Below are 20,129 nucleotides of genomic sequence, written 5' to 3'. Positions count from 1 at the left end.
GGATGAGGCAAACAGACACTAGTAACAAAATTATACAATGGGTGGAGTTGCAAAATATGTACGGACACATATGAGCCTGGAGGTGGCGCCCTTGCATTCATGAATTAGCAGAAATGACGCCGTGTTTTTCTGAGTGACCTGGTTTGGAAAAATCACGACTTTATCTATATGCTGCTAAGGTTCTTTTGATGTCTTGCCCAGTCCTATTAATGGGGGAGATTATAAGAGTTTGACTCCACATCTTTTTCTGCCGCTCCCCAGGGAAGGGGGCGTATATTCCGCATCCCCATCCTCCTCCCGTCCGCCCCTGCGTGCTGAGAGACATACCGGGAGAACAACCGCAGACCAACAGGCTGGGTCGGGGGACGGAGAGAGCGAGGGAGAGGCGATGGCGGCCGGTGCGGGATGCGGAGAGTCGGTGGATCAGTATCGGGCCGAGGTGGAACGGCTGGCCCAGGAGCTGAGCGAAGCGAACGGGGAGAAGATCCGGGCTGCTGAGTGCGGGCTGGTGGTCCTGGAGGAGAACCAAGCGCTGAAGAACAAGTGCGCCGAACTGGAGAGCGAGCAGGAGGCTCTGAGGAAAGAGTTGGAACAATTGCAAGAGGTAAGAACCTGCACTACACTCACAGTGGGGACCACATCATGTCTGTGCACTTGTGTGGCGTGTTGGGTCAGATGAAGAACCAAAGAGTTCATTGCATCTCTTCCTCTGTTGAATTATGGATTTACATCTACATTCAGTTTCATTCAAGCTTTGCAGTCGTATACATTAAGCATGCTGTTCAATCAACTATGCATCCTTGCAATCTATGATCTATTTTACTTTGCATCACTATATATATTCTTCAAAAATGGGACGGGATTGTTGAATCTTCATTAAACATGCAATCTATTAGATCGGATGGATAAAAATAATGTTTTTTTTAAAATGCATTCTAATTCAGTCTTTATTCAAGCCTAAACATCCAAGGATTTTCAAGAAGCACCTGTAGAAGCCTAAAAAGACAGTTTCTGAAAAAAAAAGTCTCAACAACAAGTACCGTATTTTCCGCAATATAAGGCGCACCGGATTATAAGGCGCACCTTCAATGATTGATTGATTGATTGATTGATTGATTGAATATTTATTGATTGATTGATTGATTGAATATTTATTGATCCCCAGGGGTGGGGAAATTCAGGCCCCAGCAGTATCCATACCACGGAGTGGGTATACAAAAGACACACAGATGGCATGAGCGCAACTCAATAGGCTCTCTTAAGGCTGCCACACAACGGCGCCACAAAGAAAGTCAGAAAGTGCACAAAATAAAAGCCACCAAAGCAAATCAAAGCTTAAAGACCACACAACGGCGCCACAAAGTCAGAAAGTGCACAAGACAAAAGCCATCAAAGCAAATCAAAGCTAAAAGACAAAGGAAAAAAAGTAACAGCGGCCAACCAGCACCCCTCAATACAAGAGAACACCCCAAAACACACAAAATAGCCTCCACGGGGTCCATCGACAGGTGTAAGGGCAGTCCAGTTCAACGGCGCCCAATGGACCGTGGTCATGAATCGGTGAAAACATCACAAAGCAGGTAAACGTGTGAGCAGCGTCCCGGTTCAGGGTGTCCCCCGCCTACTGCCCGATGACGGCTGGGATAGGCTCCAGCACTCCCGCCACCCCCGTGGGGACTAAGCGGTTCAGAAAATGGATGGATGGATTATAAGGCGCACCTTCAATGAATGGCCCATTTTAAAACTTTCTCCATATATAAGACCTATACATTTGGCCCGCGGGCCAGACTTTGGACACGCCTGCTGTAGTGGCTCAATATTGGTCCATATATAAAGCGCACCTGATTATAAGGCTTTTGAGAAATTTGGAGGTTTTTAGGTGCGCCTTATAGTGCGGAAAGTACGGTAGTTTAGTAGCTTCACATGTATAACAGTGGAACATCTAAAGTTGGGCACAACATAGCCTGGAATGCCAGTTGACATTAGGTTTGATTAGATTTACATCTGCACCTTTATGGGTGGTCGTCTGAGTTTATGAGAGGAGTAAATAACAGAGGTGTCACCAATGAGGGATGCCATTGACAAAAGAGAATTGTTGTGATTAGTGCAAGCTTGAATCTCAGATCAGGCCTGCTTGTCTGGATAAATTTAAATAACATTGTCTATAAAATGTACTCTGTAATCTGTTCAGACCTCCGTGTCTGCCTGTCGCCTGGCACAGGGAACATTTTCTGGAGGTGATATTACTTCCACAGAAAAAAACAGCTCCCGGTCTTTTCTCTTTGTCACACACTTGTGTCACAATAGCAGAGAGCAAGCCTTCCACTACAATAATATTACATCTATTCCCTCTGCTCTACCTTTTGCATTTTAACACAGCAGCAAAACCGCTGATGTAATCTGATTCAGTCGTTGTGTGGCTTTACCTGTGAATCATATGATTATTGGCAATGATGAAAATCCCAAATACATTACTTACGTGTAGTATTATATTTTTACTCTTCTTGCTGAACATATACTATAAATAGCCTGCAAAGTGGACAAAAATAAACACTGCTGACCTGACCATGGGGCAGTTGAAAAGCATGCTGTGCCCGGTCAGCTTAGTAGCAAAAGCAAATTTGGCGTTAGCCCAGCAGAGGAGGGACTGTCCATTTACAGAATAAAAACGAGCTAAAAAAAAAAAAAGAAGTATGTATAGTGTCCTGTATTGATGCATTTTGACCAAAGCATGTTACAGACATGTTATAAAGACTGTTTAAAATTATGAAATAATTGGGTTATAAAACGTGCCTTATGTAGAGAAAGCAGTGGTTTGCCCTCTACATGATAAATGATTTAATGTCCAAGTCTGCAGCAAATTTTCAGAGCTGGGAGATTTGGAGATCCCTGTGTCCACTTCCCAGCTGGTGAGATGCATACATATTTTCATATTAAAAACTTGTCACCTCGGTTTGAAAAGCTTTTGTAATGCTGCTATAGGTTAAATAAAAACTATTTGTATTATTGTATAAGATTCCCTTGGGAGCTTTTGCAAGTCCACAAAAAAAAACATAAAGTGCACTCTGTGTTTGGGGACTAGAAGTGCTCTTGGTCTCCAGTGTTTTTGCAATCACACACACACACACACACATACTTGCCGCTGCATGCCCCTCAGCCCAATCACTCTCTCCAATCCTGTATTCTCTGGATGTTGCTGGCTAGTTGCCTAGTCCATGACAGGGGCCTATTTCTTCAGTGTTTCTAGCTTGTTAGTGCTGTCTCTGGGCAGATCAACCTCAGACAGGACAGTGGAATTGAGAGATGAAGGAGGAAGATGAGGATGCAGTTACTGTGGCAGTGGGACAATCTCTTTTGCTTCGGCACTGTGCTCGTCTATATTTACATTGATGTGGATATTTTTGCAATTATCTGTGCTAAGATGATCAGCAGGACTGCACAGTATCCTCACTGATATGTGAATGTTGTAAATAATGACTCATCCAGACTTTCCAAACAGAGAAAGAGAAAATACTTTGACATTTGTTGCAGTATATCCACATAAAATGTGTCAAAGACTATAAGCATTATGGGTTGATTTCAACATTCTATTCTAGCCTGCAAGATGTTTTGGGCTTGCTTTCCCCCTGTGGCTTGACTTGACCGCTACATTATTCGTGCATGTTAATATTTTATGGCTGAAGACAGTTATTTTGTTGCTAATGTATTGTAAGTAGAAAGGCAGGTAGGTAGTTTGCGACTCACCACGCTTGACTTAACTGACTCACTTATGACGAGTTGTATGTATAGTAGAAATCCAAAAATCAATCAATCACACCCGCCCCCTTCCAAAAAAAGAAATTGTTAGCACATTCAACACCATCCTGACCACTCCCACAGTGTAATGAAATGTTTAATCTAAAAATCTACCTTTCTAAAACTAATGACAAATGCTCACTTTTAACTGAATGTAGTAAAATATGAGCAAATTAAAAAATATATATATTATTGTAATTATTAGTGATGTATGAATTAAACGTTTCCTACATCATACTGAATCTGTTGTATGTAATATTTTAGTTGTAGCTGTTTAGTTTGTGCAACAACATTAAGCCTTGCTTGGTGGGATGCTTTGTGGGTGACTACATCCATGTATTTGCACTTTTAGACAACAGATGAACTCTTGCTTGTATTTCTTTTGAAACGAGAAATAAATTATCGGTCGTAAATCTGTCCCGAGGATGCATTACAGGTTTGTCTGCCTCCTCCTTTGTCTCCTCTTACAGTAGCTTGCACTAGTGGGAGAGCAGTAAACGTAGAGGAATGAGGTGGATCAATACATCCAGAGATGTTTTTTTTGTTCCCCACTCTTCTCTCTGTTGAGTCCACCATCCCCCTTCTCCCAACATGGCCCTTGTACTCCCCACACCTTATCGTATACGGTCCCCCTTGGGCTGAGGTGGGGATTCTGCATCAATTTGTGGGGTGAGCAATTTTTTGAGCTGAGCTGCACTTTTCTGTCTATGAAATGAAATGGAATCACAGGAACCAAAAACGGTTTAAAATAGTGTTAGCAAACATTTTGATGTGGGTGTGGGTTCGTGTATGCGCATGTATGTGTGTGGGTTTAAGTCACACCTCACTGAAAATGTATTGTGCACAAAACGTGAGTCTTGCAACATAAAAAATACACGATTTGAATTTTTATTGTACATTACAATATATTTGACTTGTCACATGATTAGTGGCAGCATAGCTCAGACTCAATTGTTCTATTGTTCAGTCACTTATACACACACGGGTAAGTATGTGGACCATGTTTGTAATGCGTTATAGACACCAGGTTACCTTTGACCCCGGCAACAGGCTCAGCCAGGCGGCTATGCATCGAGCTTAGGAGCCCTGTGGTTACCCTTAAATATATTGTGCTGCACTGGTTTTTGTGTGCCTGTATTCGGAACTAGAGGTGAAGGTCATTCGTCAGCACCTTTTTCCCCTGCATGAGGGTGTCTCGTGTCAGTAAATGCGGCAGAGCACAAGGGGGGTGTTTGGGTGCGGATGTTGTGTTGAAAAGCAGTGAGGGAGGGACGGCAGGATAGAGTGTGGTGTGTGACTCCAGCTCACTTGTGTGCCTTTGTACTGTATTATCTGCTTCTATGATTATGTTGATGTAATGGAGAAGAGTGCAGGAAGAGCGACCCAGTACTGGTCTGTGTAGCACGAGTGGTCGGGTAGTAGCAGAACAAACTGAAACAAAACCTCCTCCTGGTTGTCCTTGAGTTGAGATCCCCTCAGCATAGTACATTTGAATAGTGTTTTATTTATGTTTATGCGGCCAAGGATGAAGAGTGGCAGCTCAAATTTTCATGATGGACACTTTAATTTGGGAGACTTTCAAAATAGCACTTAGGGTTGAGATCAATTATTTTTCTTGAGGAGTCCAAACTGCTACTAATAAAACATGTTGAATCATGATAGTGGACCGCATGTGTTGTTTTAGCAGCAGGTTGTTGCAGTGACTGTCAGTGGCTGCAATCAAATTCTTGAGTCACTCAGTGGAAGCCTCATGAGTCAGACTGGTATATGTGGAGGCATGCTCGTCTTTCTCTTGTGTCTTTTTTCCCCCGCATCAGCTCCTCTTTCTCTGCTGCAGAAAGATGAGACACTATCATGAGTCCATCTTTCATTACTTTTGTTTCTCTCGTATCAGTTGATTTTTTGCAAGTGGCGGACAATTACGCTCCCCACCCACCAGCCGCATTGTGCATTTCTTGATCAATTCTTATCTAATGTGGGAATAATAACGTGTCATGACACAAATGAATGAAATAACTTTTGCTTTTAGCAGGGAGGAGACATTGTGGGTTGATTTCTGCACTGTTGACATTAGTGCTCTATTTCTTATTCACCCGAGACAAGTTGCTGAAGGGAAAATATGCACTCAGTACTTTGTTGAAATGGAACTAGCTTGTTCACAAGGGGGAGCACAAGGCAATGTTCCATCTATCAGAAATAGATGAAAATACATTGCAATCAATGAGAATATATGCACACAATAAAATAATACATGTAAAACTGCATTTTAATTACAAGTCAGCCATCAAGCTTGTGTTCTTGTGTTCTGAACTGTGTGCAGTCTCACGTCAGAGCCTTGTTAACATCTTTCTTCTTTTCTATTTCTCTTTATGGGTGCATCTAATTTTTTTTTTCTCTTACAGTAATCAAAACATAATTCCACCTTTGCATCATTTCTTTATTTTCATATTTCTTTTCTTCATTTATTTCCATCTTTTATCCTCGATGACCTTGCTGTCCTCAAATGAATGGTCAATTCAGCAGTGATAATCAGTATACTCCCTAAATGAGAGTGCCTGGATCCAAGTGTATTTTTAACCATCCGGATGTGTGTGTACGTGGTCGCCTGAAGGCCATCTATGTCGTCTGTCATGATGGTTGATTTGCTCCTGGTGTCCTGGCAGGCACATTAGCAAGCAGAGGGAGGAAGAGTATATGACACAGTTACAAAATGCATATTCTCTCTATCCGCTCACGCAGTTGCCCAACATCCATACCTATACTCAGCATATAATGAAACACCCAATATAAATATAAAATGGAAGGACAAATATTATCAATGATTTAGTATAAGATGAAAGAAGAACCATTATATAGATACGGTTTTGTTTGGTTGTGCTGTTTTTGATTATTGCAACTCCATCGACTTGCAGTAGACATGAAAAATATCAATTGAGAAATAATTATATTGTGTATGTGTTTATAATATCTACATTAATGAGGGCAGAGTATACTCTACATTATCTGGATGTAGCATTTTGTAATTTAGTTGTTCTGATGGCCGTATCTGTTCAACAGATAAGTTTGCAATTATCTAGAAGAGTCAAATCAGATTTGTGGGGTGAATTGCCATCTTTGGAGCACATTTTAAGCTTCTGCTTAGACGACCCGTTCATTGTCTATCGGTCAAGCACACAAATGTGATTCTGGGAAATAATCCAACTTTCTTCTTATCATAAGCAGACATGAGCCAAATGAAATCATTCCAACAAGACAACTTAAAGCAACCTGTCCTTGGCAGTCCTTTAATTAGCACACTTGTGTATAATGTGAAAATCCAATCGGAAAGAATGGAAATAAATTATAATCTATTCCTGGGTCAAACTGTTCGACTTGACCTCAGCACGATGTGTGACGGTAATATTTGATGTTGATGCAGTGTTGCTCCTCTGCTGCCGTCCATGCATGTCTCGCTCCATGGTACCAAACTCTGTGATGTCATCAGAAGGGCTGACCATCTGGACTATTCATGTCTATGTGTATGTATACCAATCATAACAACTTCTTGTGAGTTGACTATGACAGTCCCACAACCGCTACGTTCCACAGCTTCATTGCTACATGCTTTTTGTGGGGATTACAGCTCAGCAAGATGCCTATTGGATGAAATTCCAATCGAGTTACACCGAAAAGATTATATGTTGATTGACGGATTATGATTCCATATCTGTAGCGCACATTTTTAATCAACTGGTGTTTTCACGTCAGTACAGAAGTATTTCGACTTAGTGCCCCCCACTTTGGAGCCTGTCAGTATAAAAGCTGTCGCATGACAAATCATTTTGTCTTGATTTGTAACTTGCTAGCACAAATTTGAGTGATGACAGCTAGAAGGTGTCAGAAAGCTTGACAAGAAAGAGTGGATAATTCTTAAAAAAAAAAAGGCTGTGCTTGCTTTAAGCTGTTGATTGTACATCCCAGTTGAAGAGGATGAGGGTTTGTGTTTTTTTGTTTTTTTTTACTCCAACTGTTGTTCATTCACCATGAAAATTGACTATCAGTATGCAGTTAATTATGAAGGTGTAGTTAATTATCAAAGATGATGGAGTTTAATTGGGGTTGTAAGAGTGTAAAAATAGCTAGGTGCATGCACACACTGCACAGCTAGAGTCCCGTCCCATGACTCCTCATTAGAAGCTACAACAGATGGGTAAGGATTTTGGGCTTTGCACATCTTCCGCATCTTTAGTGTCCCATGTAGCCTTCTCCATGCTTCTGTCCAAATACATGCAGGTGCATCCCCATTGTCTGGACTTTACCCAGTGAGGCACATAAGGCTGGGGCGCCTGAGGCGGAATTCATTATGGGGTTTTCTTTTTGCAAATGAGCTGCCTTTCACCGATTTTGAATGAAATTTATCCTGAGGGAGTGCTATTCACCATTGGCACACTGTTTTTTACATGAAGAGAATTACATAGAACACAGCAGGCCCAGGATGATGAGGAACCATCATTACAACGACACATGCATTGTCATTGCTTTATACATAATGAGTTGGAAAAACACAGAGCTGTCCTTGTGATATTTTTAGCTGGGAGGCGCCTGCCCTGCAACAGGCCGGCCAGAGCGTTGTGTGAGAGAAATGAGTCACGAGTGTCACTTTCTGTGAGCCGTTGTCAAATGTCGTGGTCTATAAGGAATATATTGCTCTGCATGTTGGAAGGAAACCCAACGGACTGTCACGTGACGATGGTTTTCACAAGTGTTCCTGAGCATGGGTATTCTTTGTTGGTTTCGGCTTGGCATAGAGATTTTGCCAAATATTCTGAATCTTTTGATAATATTTTGTACCGCAGATGATGACTTCCTGCAATTACTTGCAATTATTCATTGACAAACATTCTTAAACTACTTGATTCCTTGCTCACAGTGGTGAGCCTTTTCCATCCTTATTTGGGAACAACTGAGCCGCTTGGGGATGTTCCTTTTATACCCAAACATGATGCTCATCTGTTTGCAATTAACCTGTTCATCTTTGGAATGTTACAAACGGGTGAATAAACATTCAGCAGTTTGAACATTGGATATATTTGTAGTGTATGAAATTGATTATAGGTTGAAAAGGGGTTTTAGTCTGTTTTTATTTCCAACTTTATTATCCCAACTTTCTTGGAATTGGGGTATATGAACACAATGTGCAGGGTCGTTTTTTTACACACATTAACAAATGTTTTGAAACATATTTCCGAAAACATATCTTAGTATTGTCTGGTGTGTGTCTGTGTATGCGCATGAGGATCTCAGTGGTGCAAATTTGGCAATGTAACAGCTCTACTGTTGGTTTTATATTGCAAATTCCCCCTTTTGTATTCTCAATGTGCTGGAAATCCAGTAAATAGGGCCCCGTGAGGCCAGCTTTTCCCCTCTTCCTCCTACAGAGTTTAGCTGTGGGTGACCAAGCTGCTACTCGGACGTTGGCAGCGAGCCGCTCTTGCGAAGTGGGAATTTAAGCTCATTCAAATAATACTTTGCATTAATTAATGGTTTTGTTCCGTTAATCATTCACCAGAATCCCAGTGTGGTTCCCCATGGAGGGAAAGTGGGTAAAAGGCCAACCACAGAAAGTGTGAGAGAGGAAAGAGAGGTAATGAGAGAGAAAGGTAGTCTATATGCAAAAGATAGATGTGTTACCAAACAGGTACCAAACACATGTGCTCTGCCAGGGATGGTTTTCAAACATTTGGGTGCAATTTTTCTTTTTTAGCAAGGGTCAAAATCTTCAATGTTGATTGATGCAATTTAATTTAACAATTGCAATGTAATATGGAAAATCCAATTTAATTTGTAGACGTGTTTTTTCTACGCATCAAATAGGTATGAGCTTAAAATTCAGCTCAAAAATGTTGGATTGCTTATTAGGTTTATGTATCCGCAGTAGTAGCAGATAAGGGAATTAAACTCTGCCAACCTTTAGGTGACATTATTCAGAACAAATGCATAAATATTTTTGGATAATTCTCGATGATGCCTGACATGTACTGTAATAGAGCAGGCTTATTTGCTTGCGACAGAATGACAGCTTGGTTGTGTTGTTGTCACCTCACTGATATTTCATGACACGTCAGCTGTCACTGCTGTGGAAACCTGTGTCAGGAAAATGAGAACAGTGTGTCTATTGATCAAATGAAACCTGATCCCTTATAGATGGAAGTTAACCCAAGTATTGTTGCAGGACAACTCCTGAAAGTTTTGCTTCGCAGACGTTATTGTGAAAAGTGTTGTCTTACCTACCAAAATCTGTTCCATTGTTTAGAAAGCTGTTTTGAGATGACAAACTGCGCTTTTCATTTCCTCAGGCATTCGGCCAAGCATACAGCATACAGCGCAAGGTGGCCGAGGACGGCGAGACCAATGAGGAGACGTTGCTGCAAGAGTCTGCATCCAAGGAGGCGTACTACATGTCTCGTCTTTTGGAGCTGCAGACGGAGCTCACCTTGAGTCGCTCTGTCGCTTCCAACGCGCAGTCAGAGAATGAGAGGCTCAATGAAGTCGTGCTGGGTCTGCGAGAGGTGAGTTTGCAGAACGAACGCTTCACAAGGTTACTCTCAAAGAAAAAAATATATATATGGGGGGGATTATCAATGAGAGTGTGGCAAACAAGCACTACCTGCATCTCTCAAACAGAGACAGACCGGATATTTCTTAATAAAAACAATGTGAAAATAACAGTTTCAGAATTTGGTTTGCATTAGTATGATCCGTCTCTAATTAACAAACAGGAACCTTAATTAAAAAGGCATTGAGCTGTATTTGGTGAGATTTGCTCTGTCGTAGTCAGAGGAATTATTTTTTGCTCTCATTACTATAAAAGCCTCAGGGTGGTCTTAAAAAGTTATTTCAAAAGTTATTATGACTCAAAGGAACAGAATACGCGAAGTGATGTTCTAAAAGAGGTCAGCCCCCTGTGACATGATGTACTGTGACGCTTGAGTGCAACAAAATTGGACGTGCAGATTGAAATTGACCTTAATGTCCCTCTTAAAGCGCTTGCAAAGATGAACACATGAATGCTTTTTTTATCTCCCATTTTATTTGACAAGGTGACGAAAAGAGTCCTCATTTTCTTCCTCGGTTTGTTTTCAGTGTTTTCTAGTAACGTTTTGGCAGACAGGGAAACATTTTCACACATCACGCAATAACATGCGCATGTCTGCGGGCATGGTGACGGGGAGCATAGGAGTTCGAGTTGGGGTCAGACAAGGAGGCCACGACCCCATTGTATGTTGCAAATCCAGGGCTAAACTGTGGAATCACTTCTAAATACCCTGAGCTCGGCACATGCGGGACACACTGAATAAGGTTGCGCCGCTACTACTACAAAATCTGCACACTTTCAAACATCAGAGCAAAATACAATGATTGTATAGAGAGTATTTTAATGTATTATAAATTGTATCGAGCATATTAACGTTTGCTAGCTCGTAAAGCGATATAGTTTTCAAACTATTGCTGAAAACTAGTTTAGGCTCTATTAGCTTTAAGGGTTTTAGAGCTGCTGTCAGCATTTGTGGAGCTCAAATCGTTTCTTAATGATCTGCATGTACGGTCTAGTCATCATTTAACGCAAAAGCATTGTCCACTCTCATCCTACACCCACATGAATGAGGACACACACATAGATGCGCGCACATGCACAGACACATATACGAAATATCAGAACACCAATCAGTAACATTTACATTAAAAGATCTGAAATTGTTTTGTCTTGAAATGATTCCTAGTCAGCATAGTAATATGTTGATTGTTTAATCAAATGAAACAATATATACAGCAGACTTTTGTTTTTAATGTTGTTGTTTTTAGTAAAATATTTTCCCCACACTTCACAATACAGATAGTTCACTAAAGACCTTTGGGGGATTTAAAATGTCAATTTGTCTCTTCCTGTCCCTCAGAGTATTGATGTGCTGGAGCTCCAGAGAAGTAGGATGAGGGAAGAGATCAAAGAGTATAAATTCAGAGAGACACGTCTGCTTCAGGATTACACAGAGCTCGAGGAGGAGAACATCACCTTGCAGAAATTGGTCTCTACGCTCAAGCAGAGCCAGGTCAGTGCTGAGGCCGCGTAATACTCAAATGAAGGTTTTTTGGCACATCTTGAAAGCTTTTTTCCCCCGTTATCATCCACAAACAATTTTGATAGCAACTGCTATTTCTTTATAAATGCCGTTAAAATATTTTTGAAATTTTGCTCTTTTTTATCTTCTTCTTGTTCTCAGGTGGAGTATGAGGGTCTCAAGCACGAGATTAAGGTGCTGGAAGAGGAAACCGTTTTGCTCAACAGCCAACTTGAAGACGCGTTACGTCTGAAAGAAATCTCTGCGGGACAACTGGAGGAGTCCTTGGATGCCCTCAAGAGTGAGCGTGAGCAGAAGAACAATCTGCGAAAAGAGTTGGCCCATTACCTCAGCCTGAGTGACAGCGTCTACGTGGCAGGAGCCCACATTGCCCTCACGGTCACCGAAGGCCTCAAGTTCCCAGAGGAGGTCAATGGTAGCTCCAGCGCCAACAGCAGCAGTATTGTCCCTGTCAACGGCAACAATGACGACAGTTGTCGACACAACGGTCACCTTCACGCAGGCGCCATGTTGGCCAAAATGAACGGAGACTACCATGCGGGCAGAAAGAGCGAGGGTCTGCATCCGGTACCAGACCTGTTTAGTGAGCTCAACCTCTCAGAGATGCAGAAGCTCAAACAACAGCTCCTACAGGTCAGTGGGGGAAGTTGAAATTATGGTATGACGGCTCTCTCACTTGGCAGCCACTGAAGATTTTCTTAACACAATGACAACAATAATGGCGGATTAATCACATATTGTGCTAACGGTTAATACAAATTGAGATAGTTTCACAGTGGGAAAGATACAAAACAATGGTTTGTGAATTCCCTTAATCTCTTTTGGTTACTTTTAGCAAAATTGTATCTTAAAGTTAAAACAAGAAATGTTGACATTTGGAATTTGCTATGCTGTGTCTCAAATCGACAGCAGCAGGGAAAAGTGTTGTGATGCGTGTGCGTGGGCCAGTGGGAGTGCTGTCAGGGTGATCAGGATGTGATATGCACAGCAGAGCGATGCAGAGAAGAGACACAGACAGAGCCTGGCATCTTCTGCTTTTGGACTAGAAACGCAAAGCCTTAGAAATGCCAGGATCTTGGAGACTTTTACTATTTTAAGAACATGATTTGATCATTCCATACAACACATTGAATCAACAAATTTAAGGTACTTCAATAATGAGCTAGCAAAAGTCGCATAAAAGTCAGTTATGTGAACTACTACACTGACAACAGAGCCTGAACACTTTTATGAATAAATGTTTGAATGAAATGACTAATCAATCGGAAATTGGACTCCTCCATCTCAGCTTTTACCAGACCAAGCTACCGATTGTACAGCACCCTATTGCGCAGATAGAAATACGGATCATTATTAATCCAAATGTTTAATCTTAATTAGTATTTTAACACTTTACTGATTGTGAAGTATTTTCATAAAGATTTGTTAGCAGTTCTTAATTTTATAACCACATTAATTCATTTCTTTAGAGCTTCATACCTAAACAGAATCATATAGCATTGTCCTTTAATAATATTAATGTCGTCTTCCAGGTAGAGCGTGAGAAAGCCGCACTGCTCATGAACCTGCAGGAATCGCAGACCCAACTGCAACACACTCAAGGCGCTCTAACTGAGCAGAGCGAGCGCGTCCATCGCCTCACGGAGCGCGTCAACGCCATGAAGCATCTTACCGGTGGCAAAGAACTGGATGACCCTCAAGAGTGTGAGAAACCTGCCGACGGCTCCCTGTCGCCACAAGCTAATGGTCACGGCGATGTGGCCATACATGGCTTTGAGGTCCTGGAGTGTAAATACAAGGTGGCTGTGACAGAGGTGATCAACCTGAAAACAGAGCTGAAGGCCTTGAAGGAGAAATATAGCCAGACTGCGGAGGAGCAAGCGGAGGATCATAGTGACGACAGAGTACGCGCACTGGGGGAACAGGTTTGTGGTCACTACAACAGTATAGGAATAGACGATGTGTGTAAAAATAAGTTAATGAGTAAAATCATCAACCATCTTGTCCCAGGTGCTAGTGAGTTGCTTCCTCACACAGCCCTAAAACGTGCATGCTAGGATGACTGAAGAATCAAAATTGTCCATAGGTGTGAATGTGAATGTGTTCTATTGTGGGTAATTAATTCTAGTTAATGTTCTATTCAGGTAACCCATTTGGAGAGCAGCTTGCAGGAAGGCCGTGAGAGGGTGGCGAGCCTGGAGGCGGAGCTTCGTGCATCTGTGAGCACCGCCGCAGAGAGCCAGGGCCTGCTGAACACGGCACAGGATGAGCTGGTGACTTTCAGCGAGGAGCTGGCGCAGCTCTACCACCACGTGTGTCTATGCAATAATGAGACACCCAACCGCGTCATGCTCGACTATTACCGCCAGAGCCGAGTCACACGCAACGGTAGCCTCAAAGGCTCCGAAGACCTCCGGGCTTTACTTACACCACGCCTGGCTCGACGCCTGGCTGCAGTTTCGGCGCTCTGCTCCTCCGAGGCGCAGCGTTGTCCCTTGGACTCCCCGTCCAAAGAGCCCCAACACAGTGACACAACCACCAACACACCAGAGTCCCCAGTTCACCACAGTAGCCCCACCCGCAACCCCATTGGCTCTCTTGTCACCAGCACATCCCCTTGCCCATCACCGGTGCCCTCGGAGGCAGTGGGAGACCTGCGGAAGGAACCCATGAACATCTACAACTTGAACGCCATCATCAAAGACCAAATCAAGCACCTGCAGAGGGCTGTTGACCGCTCCCTGCAGCTGTCCAGGCAGAGAGCTGCAGCCAGAGAGTTAGCTCCCATGTTTGATAAAGACAAGGAATTGTGTATGGAGGAAATCCTGAAGCTCAAGTCCCTCCTTAGTACCAAAAGAGAGCAGATAGCCACACTCAGACTGGTTCTGAAGGCCAATAAACAGGTAAAAAAAACTGCTTTATAGCTTGAGAACTTCATAAAAGAACAGAAAGTTAGGCTGGAAAAAAATAGTGGAAACCGAATCTCTAGCGTGTTCCTTTATGCAGTCGCAACAGAATTCTGTACAGGCAAACCAGTTATTATGCACAGTCCTTGTCAAGGAAGAGATACAAATAGACTTGAAAAATATTAATCGTGTCTCACAAATGCATTTATATGTACGTATTTTTACCAATGCCACTGGCGTTTGTCCACATTGCAGACAGCAGAGGTAGCACTAGCCAATCTGAAGAGCAAGTATGAAAATGAAAAAGTCATGGTGACTGAAACCATGATGAAGACGCGAAATGAGCTGAAGGCCCTCAAAGAAGACGCCGCCACCTTCTCCTCACTCAGAGCTATGTTTGCCACCAGGTGAGAGTTCGCGCAGTCGTTGGTAGAAATCATGATGACTTCATTGATTTGAAGAAACATCACGCAGGGTGTGTTTTGTTGTGACTTTGCAGATGTGATGAATATGTTATCCAGCTGGATGAGATGCAGAGGCAACTTGCAGCAGCTGAAGATGAGAAGAAGACATTAAACTCGCTCCTCCGTATGGCTATCCACCAGAAACTGGCCTTGACCCAACGGCTGGAGGATCTAGAGTTTGACAATGAGCAGATCCATCGTGGTCGCGGTGCTAAAATACCCAAAATGAAAAGCAGCCCACCAAAAGTAAGTGACAAAAATAATTATCGGTCTGACCCAGACTCCCACATTGAATCATTCAAATTTCATAGGACTCAGATGAATTGCACGTCTGTGGAATCAGTCAAACACATTTAAAACGAAAGATATAAATTAATTCAAATTAATTATTATGCACTCAGATTGTTATACTCTGTTTTCTGAGTACGCAGTGCTGCCCTCTGGCAAAAGTTGTCTACTGCAGGACAATTATACAGATTGCTATTTATTTTGAATACCACTGCAAGATATTAATACCCATTTACTCGTTCAATATTACAGTTATAAGTTTATTGATATAATACTTGTAAAAGAAAAATAAACAAATATAACTAGCACACAAGCATCCTGTATCATCTGTGCACATGTAGACTCATAACCACAAGAGAGCAGTCTTCCCTGCTTACATTTCAACACTTGCCCTGTTGCACTTGGTTGGGAATTATAGTTTAAGTGTAGCAAATGAATTTTATTATTAACTACATGAAGCACGGACGACCACACATACACATAAGTGAAGAATGAATAGGTAGCAATTGAAAGTTTTAGTGGTTTGTTTTGGAGATTGGGACTATATGAAACTTGAAAAGGGATTGCATGGTACTGCATGAACCTTGTGAACCGTTGCCTCCTTTTTGTACTATGAAATTGAAAGCAATATTGCATGTGTGTGTTATTTGTATCGGAACTGCAAACTTAACAGGTATCACTGTTTTCATGAGAACGCAGGATCTTTCCTGCTTAAAGCTTGTGGTTCCTGACCAGGCATTCCCCCCTGTCTTGTCCCCCTACTTTTGCCTGTTTGTCTACAGACTGTGACTGTGTGTGTCTAATTGATCAGTTTCTTGTAGATTGTCAGCAGCCTGCTGCCTCAGTATCGTCGTTCTCCACACACCTAAGGCGAGGGAGAATTTCCTTCCTATACAGGTAACATCCTGTAGTTCTCTGTCTGTGTAGACAGAGCAGGGGTTACCAGCCTTTTTGAAACCGAGACCTACTTCCAGTACATTTGCAAATGATGACTTTTGGAAATTCCTAGACAATCCAAATGCCCCATTACTGCTGGACTATCTTTACAACAGTCCCACGGCCATACTTGCTGTCCACGGGCACCAAGTTGGTGACCCCTGATTTACAGTAGTCTGTCTGTCCGTCCATCTGTCTGTCTGTCTGTCTGTTTGCCTGTGTGCCTGTCTGTCTGCCCGCCATTGCAGCTGCTGACCAATCTTAAAGCCTAGTAGTCAACCGTTGTTACTGTGATGTTATACGTTGAAGATCATATCGATATAGATAATATCAATGGACATTTATCCTGCTTCAGTGAGGCCTGCATGAATAATTCCAGCCCTATGTTTTGTTTGCATGGTCAACATGGAGCACAGCCAGCTTGGCAACTCAATTAGTTTTGTTGGACAGGGTGGAAAAATAAGGAGCTATATTTGTTTCAATGGAATCATTTACTTTACCTTTAGTCAACAGGCTCCCAATTTCTCCCAGGTTGTACAATTTGTGCGGGTTTAAGAAGTATTGGCTTCAGTCCTGATCTGTTGGTTAGTGAGTGAGTGAGTGAGTGAGTGAGTGAGTGAGTGAGTGAGTGAGTGAGTGAGTGAGTGAGTGAGTGAGTGAGTGAGTGAGTGAGTGAGTGAGTGAGTGAGTGAGTGAGTGAGTGAGTGAGTTTGTTTGTTTGTTTGTTTGTTTGTTTGTTTGTTTGTTTGTTTGTTTGTTTGTTTGTTTGTTTGTTTGTTTATTCTAGCTACAAATATTTTCATAATATTCCACCTTCATTCTGGTTTTATCACTGACTGTAATTGGGAAAAATGCCATCCGTTTCTTGTTGTACAGCCCTCTCCAACCGCATGTATTTTCACTGTGATCTCTGTGTTTCTGCATCCTTACAGTCCTAAATTTCGTGCTGACCTTCAAGAACACAAAGCAGTTTTGTCCAGCAGCGGGAGCCTTCTTATCCCTATGTGACCTTCGTAACTGCCCGGCCCACCAATCCCAGTCCCCAAACATAACCCTTGTTGATTAAGAGTGGGAGTGGTGCTCCTGTGTGTGGGTCTCCTCATGGCTCCTCGAAGCCCTACAAAGATGTCACTGGATTCCATGATATAGAAGTGCTTCCTGGTCCACTGACACCGCGTGTCACAAGAGACTGGCAAACGCACGCAAACACGAACACACGCACATGCACGCACACACACACACGCACGAGTGACAAATCACATGACTCTTTTCCCCTAATTGTATGTTTGAACATTAACTGCTATTGGTAATTATTTATTCATTAGATATTTATTATTATTGAAATGATGTTTTTCTTTTGGCTGGCGATTTCTTAACTATGGCTTAAAGTTTAAATGAACCCAAAGAAAGCAGTATTAAAAGGGAGATTTTATCAGTGTTAAAGAATTTCTTGTCATGGTCATGACTGCTAACTTTTCTGTTTTTTCTTTGGATGCTTGTGTTTTTATACAAATACTTTTTGCAACCCATGAGACTTTTATAACATTTGTTTTTTTAGTTGTATTTATTTTTTATTTTATTTTAGAGCAGCCTTGAGGAATGTGACTAAATCCATGCTTGGCTCATTTCTCGTCAGAGACTGAGTTAGATGAGTATCTATGAGATTAGGGCTGCTGGCCTGAGTTGTTGCCTTTTGAGTTGCACAGGTTCAAGTGACCATGTAGGGACCAGACCTCCTGTTTTTTTTTAAATATGTCAACAGTAATTTATCAAGGTGTGCCTCTTCTTGTGTTCCTTACAGTTGCCATTATTTTTCAAATATTTTATTCAAAACAAATATTGTCTTTTCTAAGAGGTCCTCTTCTGTTTTATCAAGGTTAGAAAATAAAACTTTCTATGAGAATCTTAGTTTGGGATTTTTGGAAATATTCCAAATTAATTAGAAGTATGTACTTCAAATGTTATCATATACAAACCTAAATATGAAATATCCTTATTTACCCTCCTGTAACACATTGTGATGACGGCAAATGATTATGTATCTCTGTTGATATGCTTCCTTCACACAGTATGCAGTACTGTCCAAGCACAACTGAGCATCTATGCATTACAGCACTATCCAGTCGCGCTCACCACAAACTCTCTACCGACGGTAAAAGTGTTTCCCACTTTGTTCAAAAAGATTGGTTATGCAGTAAGTTACTTCTCGTAATTAATCCTTAACACCAATTGCAACAGTTCTGATCTGACACAAGTGACTGGTATGGATAGCCTTTCTAATGTTAGTCTTTTTTTTGTAACTTCATTCTGTGATCTGATCTTCACCACTTTCTAATCATCAGAACGTCTAATGAAATGTGAATGACGTGGAACTAAAGCCAGTATAATGCATTTCTGGATGGGTTGTATGTGTGCATTTGCAATACCTGTATTCCTGCTGGGTCACTGGTGACCAACCTGTCTTGGTCTGTTTGCACAATATAGCAGGATAGAAATCGAGAGACTAAAAAAGATAAACAAACCTCTTTGTAAATTAAAAATAGCTGAATGCTCAAGCTACAATTGAAATTTTCTCTTTAAAATTGCATTTAATTGATTTCAGAAATAAAAAATGGACTTGTCTAATTTATGAATTGTGACGTCTCAATTTTACGATGAAAATGAACATTTATTATACTGATATTTCACTTTGGTCCTGTAGGTGGCAGTGTTGCTCAGTATTTTATAACTCAAACTTAAATGCAATATTTAAAAATTCCAAGCGTGTTTTTGGCATTTGGGAGGAAAGTGGAGCACAGGGAGAACATGAAAACTCCACACAGGGAGGGCCATAGGTGAAATCGAAACCTCCGAACTGTGAGGCAGACGTGCGTCACCGAGCCGCCTATTCATTCATTCATTTAAAATTCCCAAACTACCAGTGAAATACATATAGGCCTGCAGAATGTCCAACTCATGTTGAAAACCTTTTGTAAGGCTAACTTGATTTTCATCTGCAGTGAGTGTTATTATTTATGTAATGTCATTATTAATGGCTTAGTTAGTCTTTTTCGGATTTTAATTCTACTGTGCCCGACTTAATCCTTAACCCAACAAATAAACTTTAAAATGAGTTTACCAAAATTAATACGTTTGCACTTTAATAGCCACAGACAGGATGAGGTTCTCAGACTGCATGACAAAAGAAAAAACGATGTTTCATTTGGTGTGGAGCGTTTGACTCCCGGTTTTCAAACAAATTTTAAAATTTGCAAATTTCGTGAGTGGATGCTTTTGAGGGTAAAGTTGCTGGAGTCTGTCTAAAAGGTGCCAGTCTCAATAAAAGTGCTACCGTTTTTTTCCTTGTATAATGCGCAAAATTTAACTAATTTATTGTCCTAAAATCTGGGGTGTCCTAAAAAATATTTATTTATTTTTAAATTAAAAAAAATTGGGTGCGTATTATACATGGGTACAGGCTTTTTTCCAGCATCAACATGCCATTTTAGGGTGCGTATTATACATGGGGGCGCATTACACACGGAAAAAAACGGTAAATCGGGGAGTCAATGGGTGGAGTCTGCCTCACTCACCGGTGATGACGTCACTAGACGGAGAAGAACTTGACACCTGACACATTCATT

The 20,129-nt window shown here is 41.5% G+C and overlaps 1 protein-coding gene across 2 annotated transcripts; it reads left to right on the top strand.

The window, feature by feature from the left end:
* The first annotated feature begins 282 nt into the window (after positions 1–282).
* Positions 283–19,135, top strand: bicd1a (bicaudal D homolog 1a). 2 transcript variants are annotated; one of them, XM_061284214.1, is made up of 10 exons: positions 283–604; positions 10,131–10,343; positions 11,730–11,882; positions 12,054–12,545; positions 13,445–13,837; positions 14,057–14,815; positions 15,074–15,225; positions 15,318–15,528; positions 16,392–16,467; positions 17,439–19,135. In XM_061284214.1, the coding sequence occupies exons 1-9, from the start codon at positions 389–391 to the stop codon at positions 16,437–16,439; spliced, it is 2,637 nt and encodes an 878-aa protein (XP_061140198.1). In that variant the 5' UTR covers positions 283–388; the 3' UTR covers positions 16,440–16,467; positions 17,439–19,135. The 2 variants fall into 2 exon arrangements, with proteins under 2 accessions (XP_061140198.1, XP_061140199.1); XM_061284215.1 differs by lacking the exon at positions 16,392–16,467.
* Positions 19,136–20,129: the final 994 nt, after the last annotated feature.

Source organism: Syngnathus typhle, linkage group LG7 (genome assembly GCF_033458585.1).
Source record: "Syngnathus typhle isolate RoL2023-S1 ecotype Sweden linkage group LG7, RoL_Styp_1.0, whole genome shotgun sequence".
Lineage (NCBI taxonomy): Eukaryota > Metazoa > Chordata > Actinopteri > Syngnathiformes > Syngnathidae > Syngnathus > Syngnathus typhle.
This window is presented reverse-complemented; position numbering and strand designations above follow the sequence as displayed.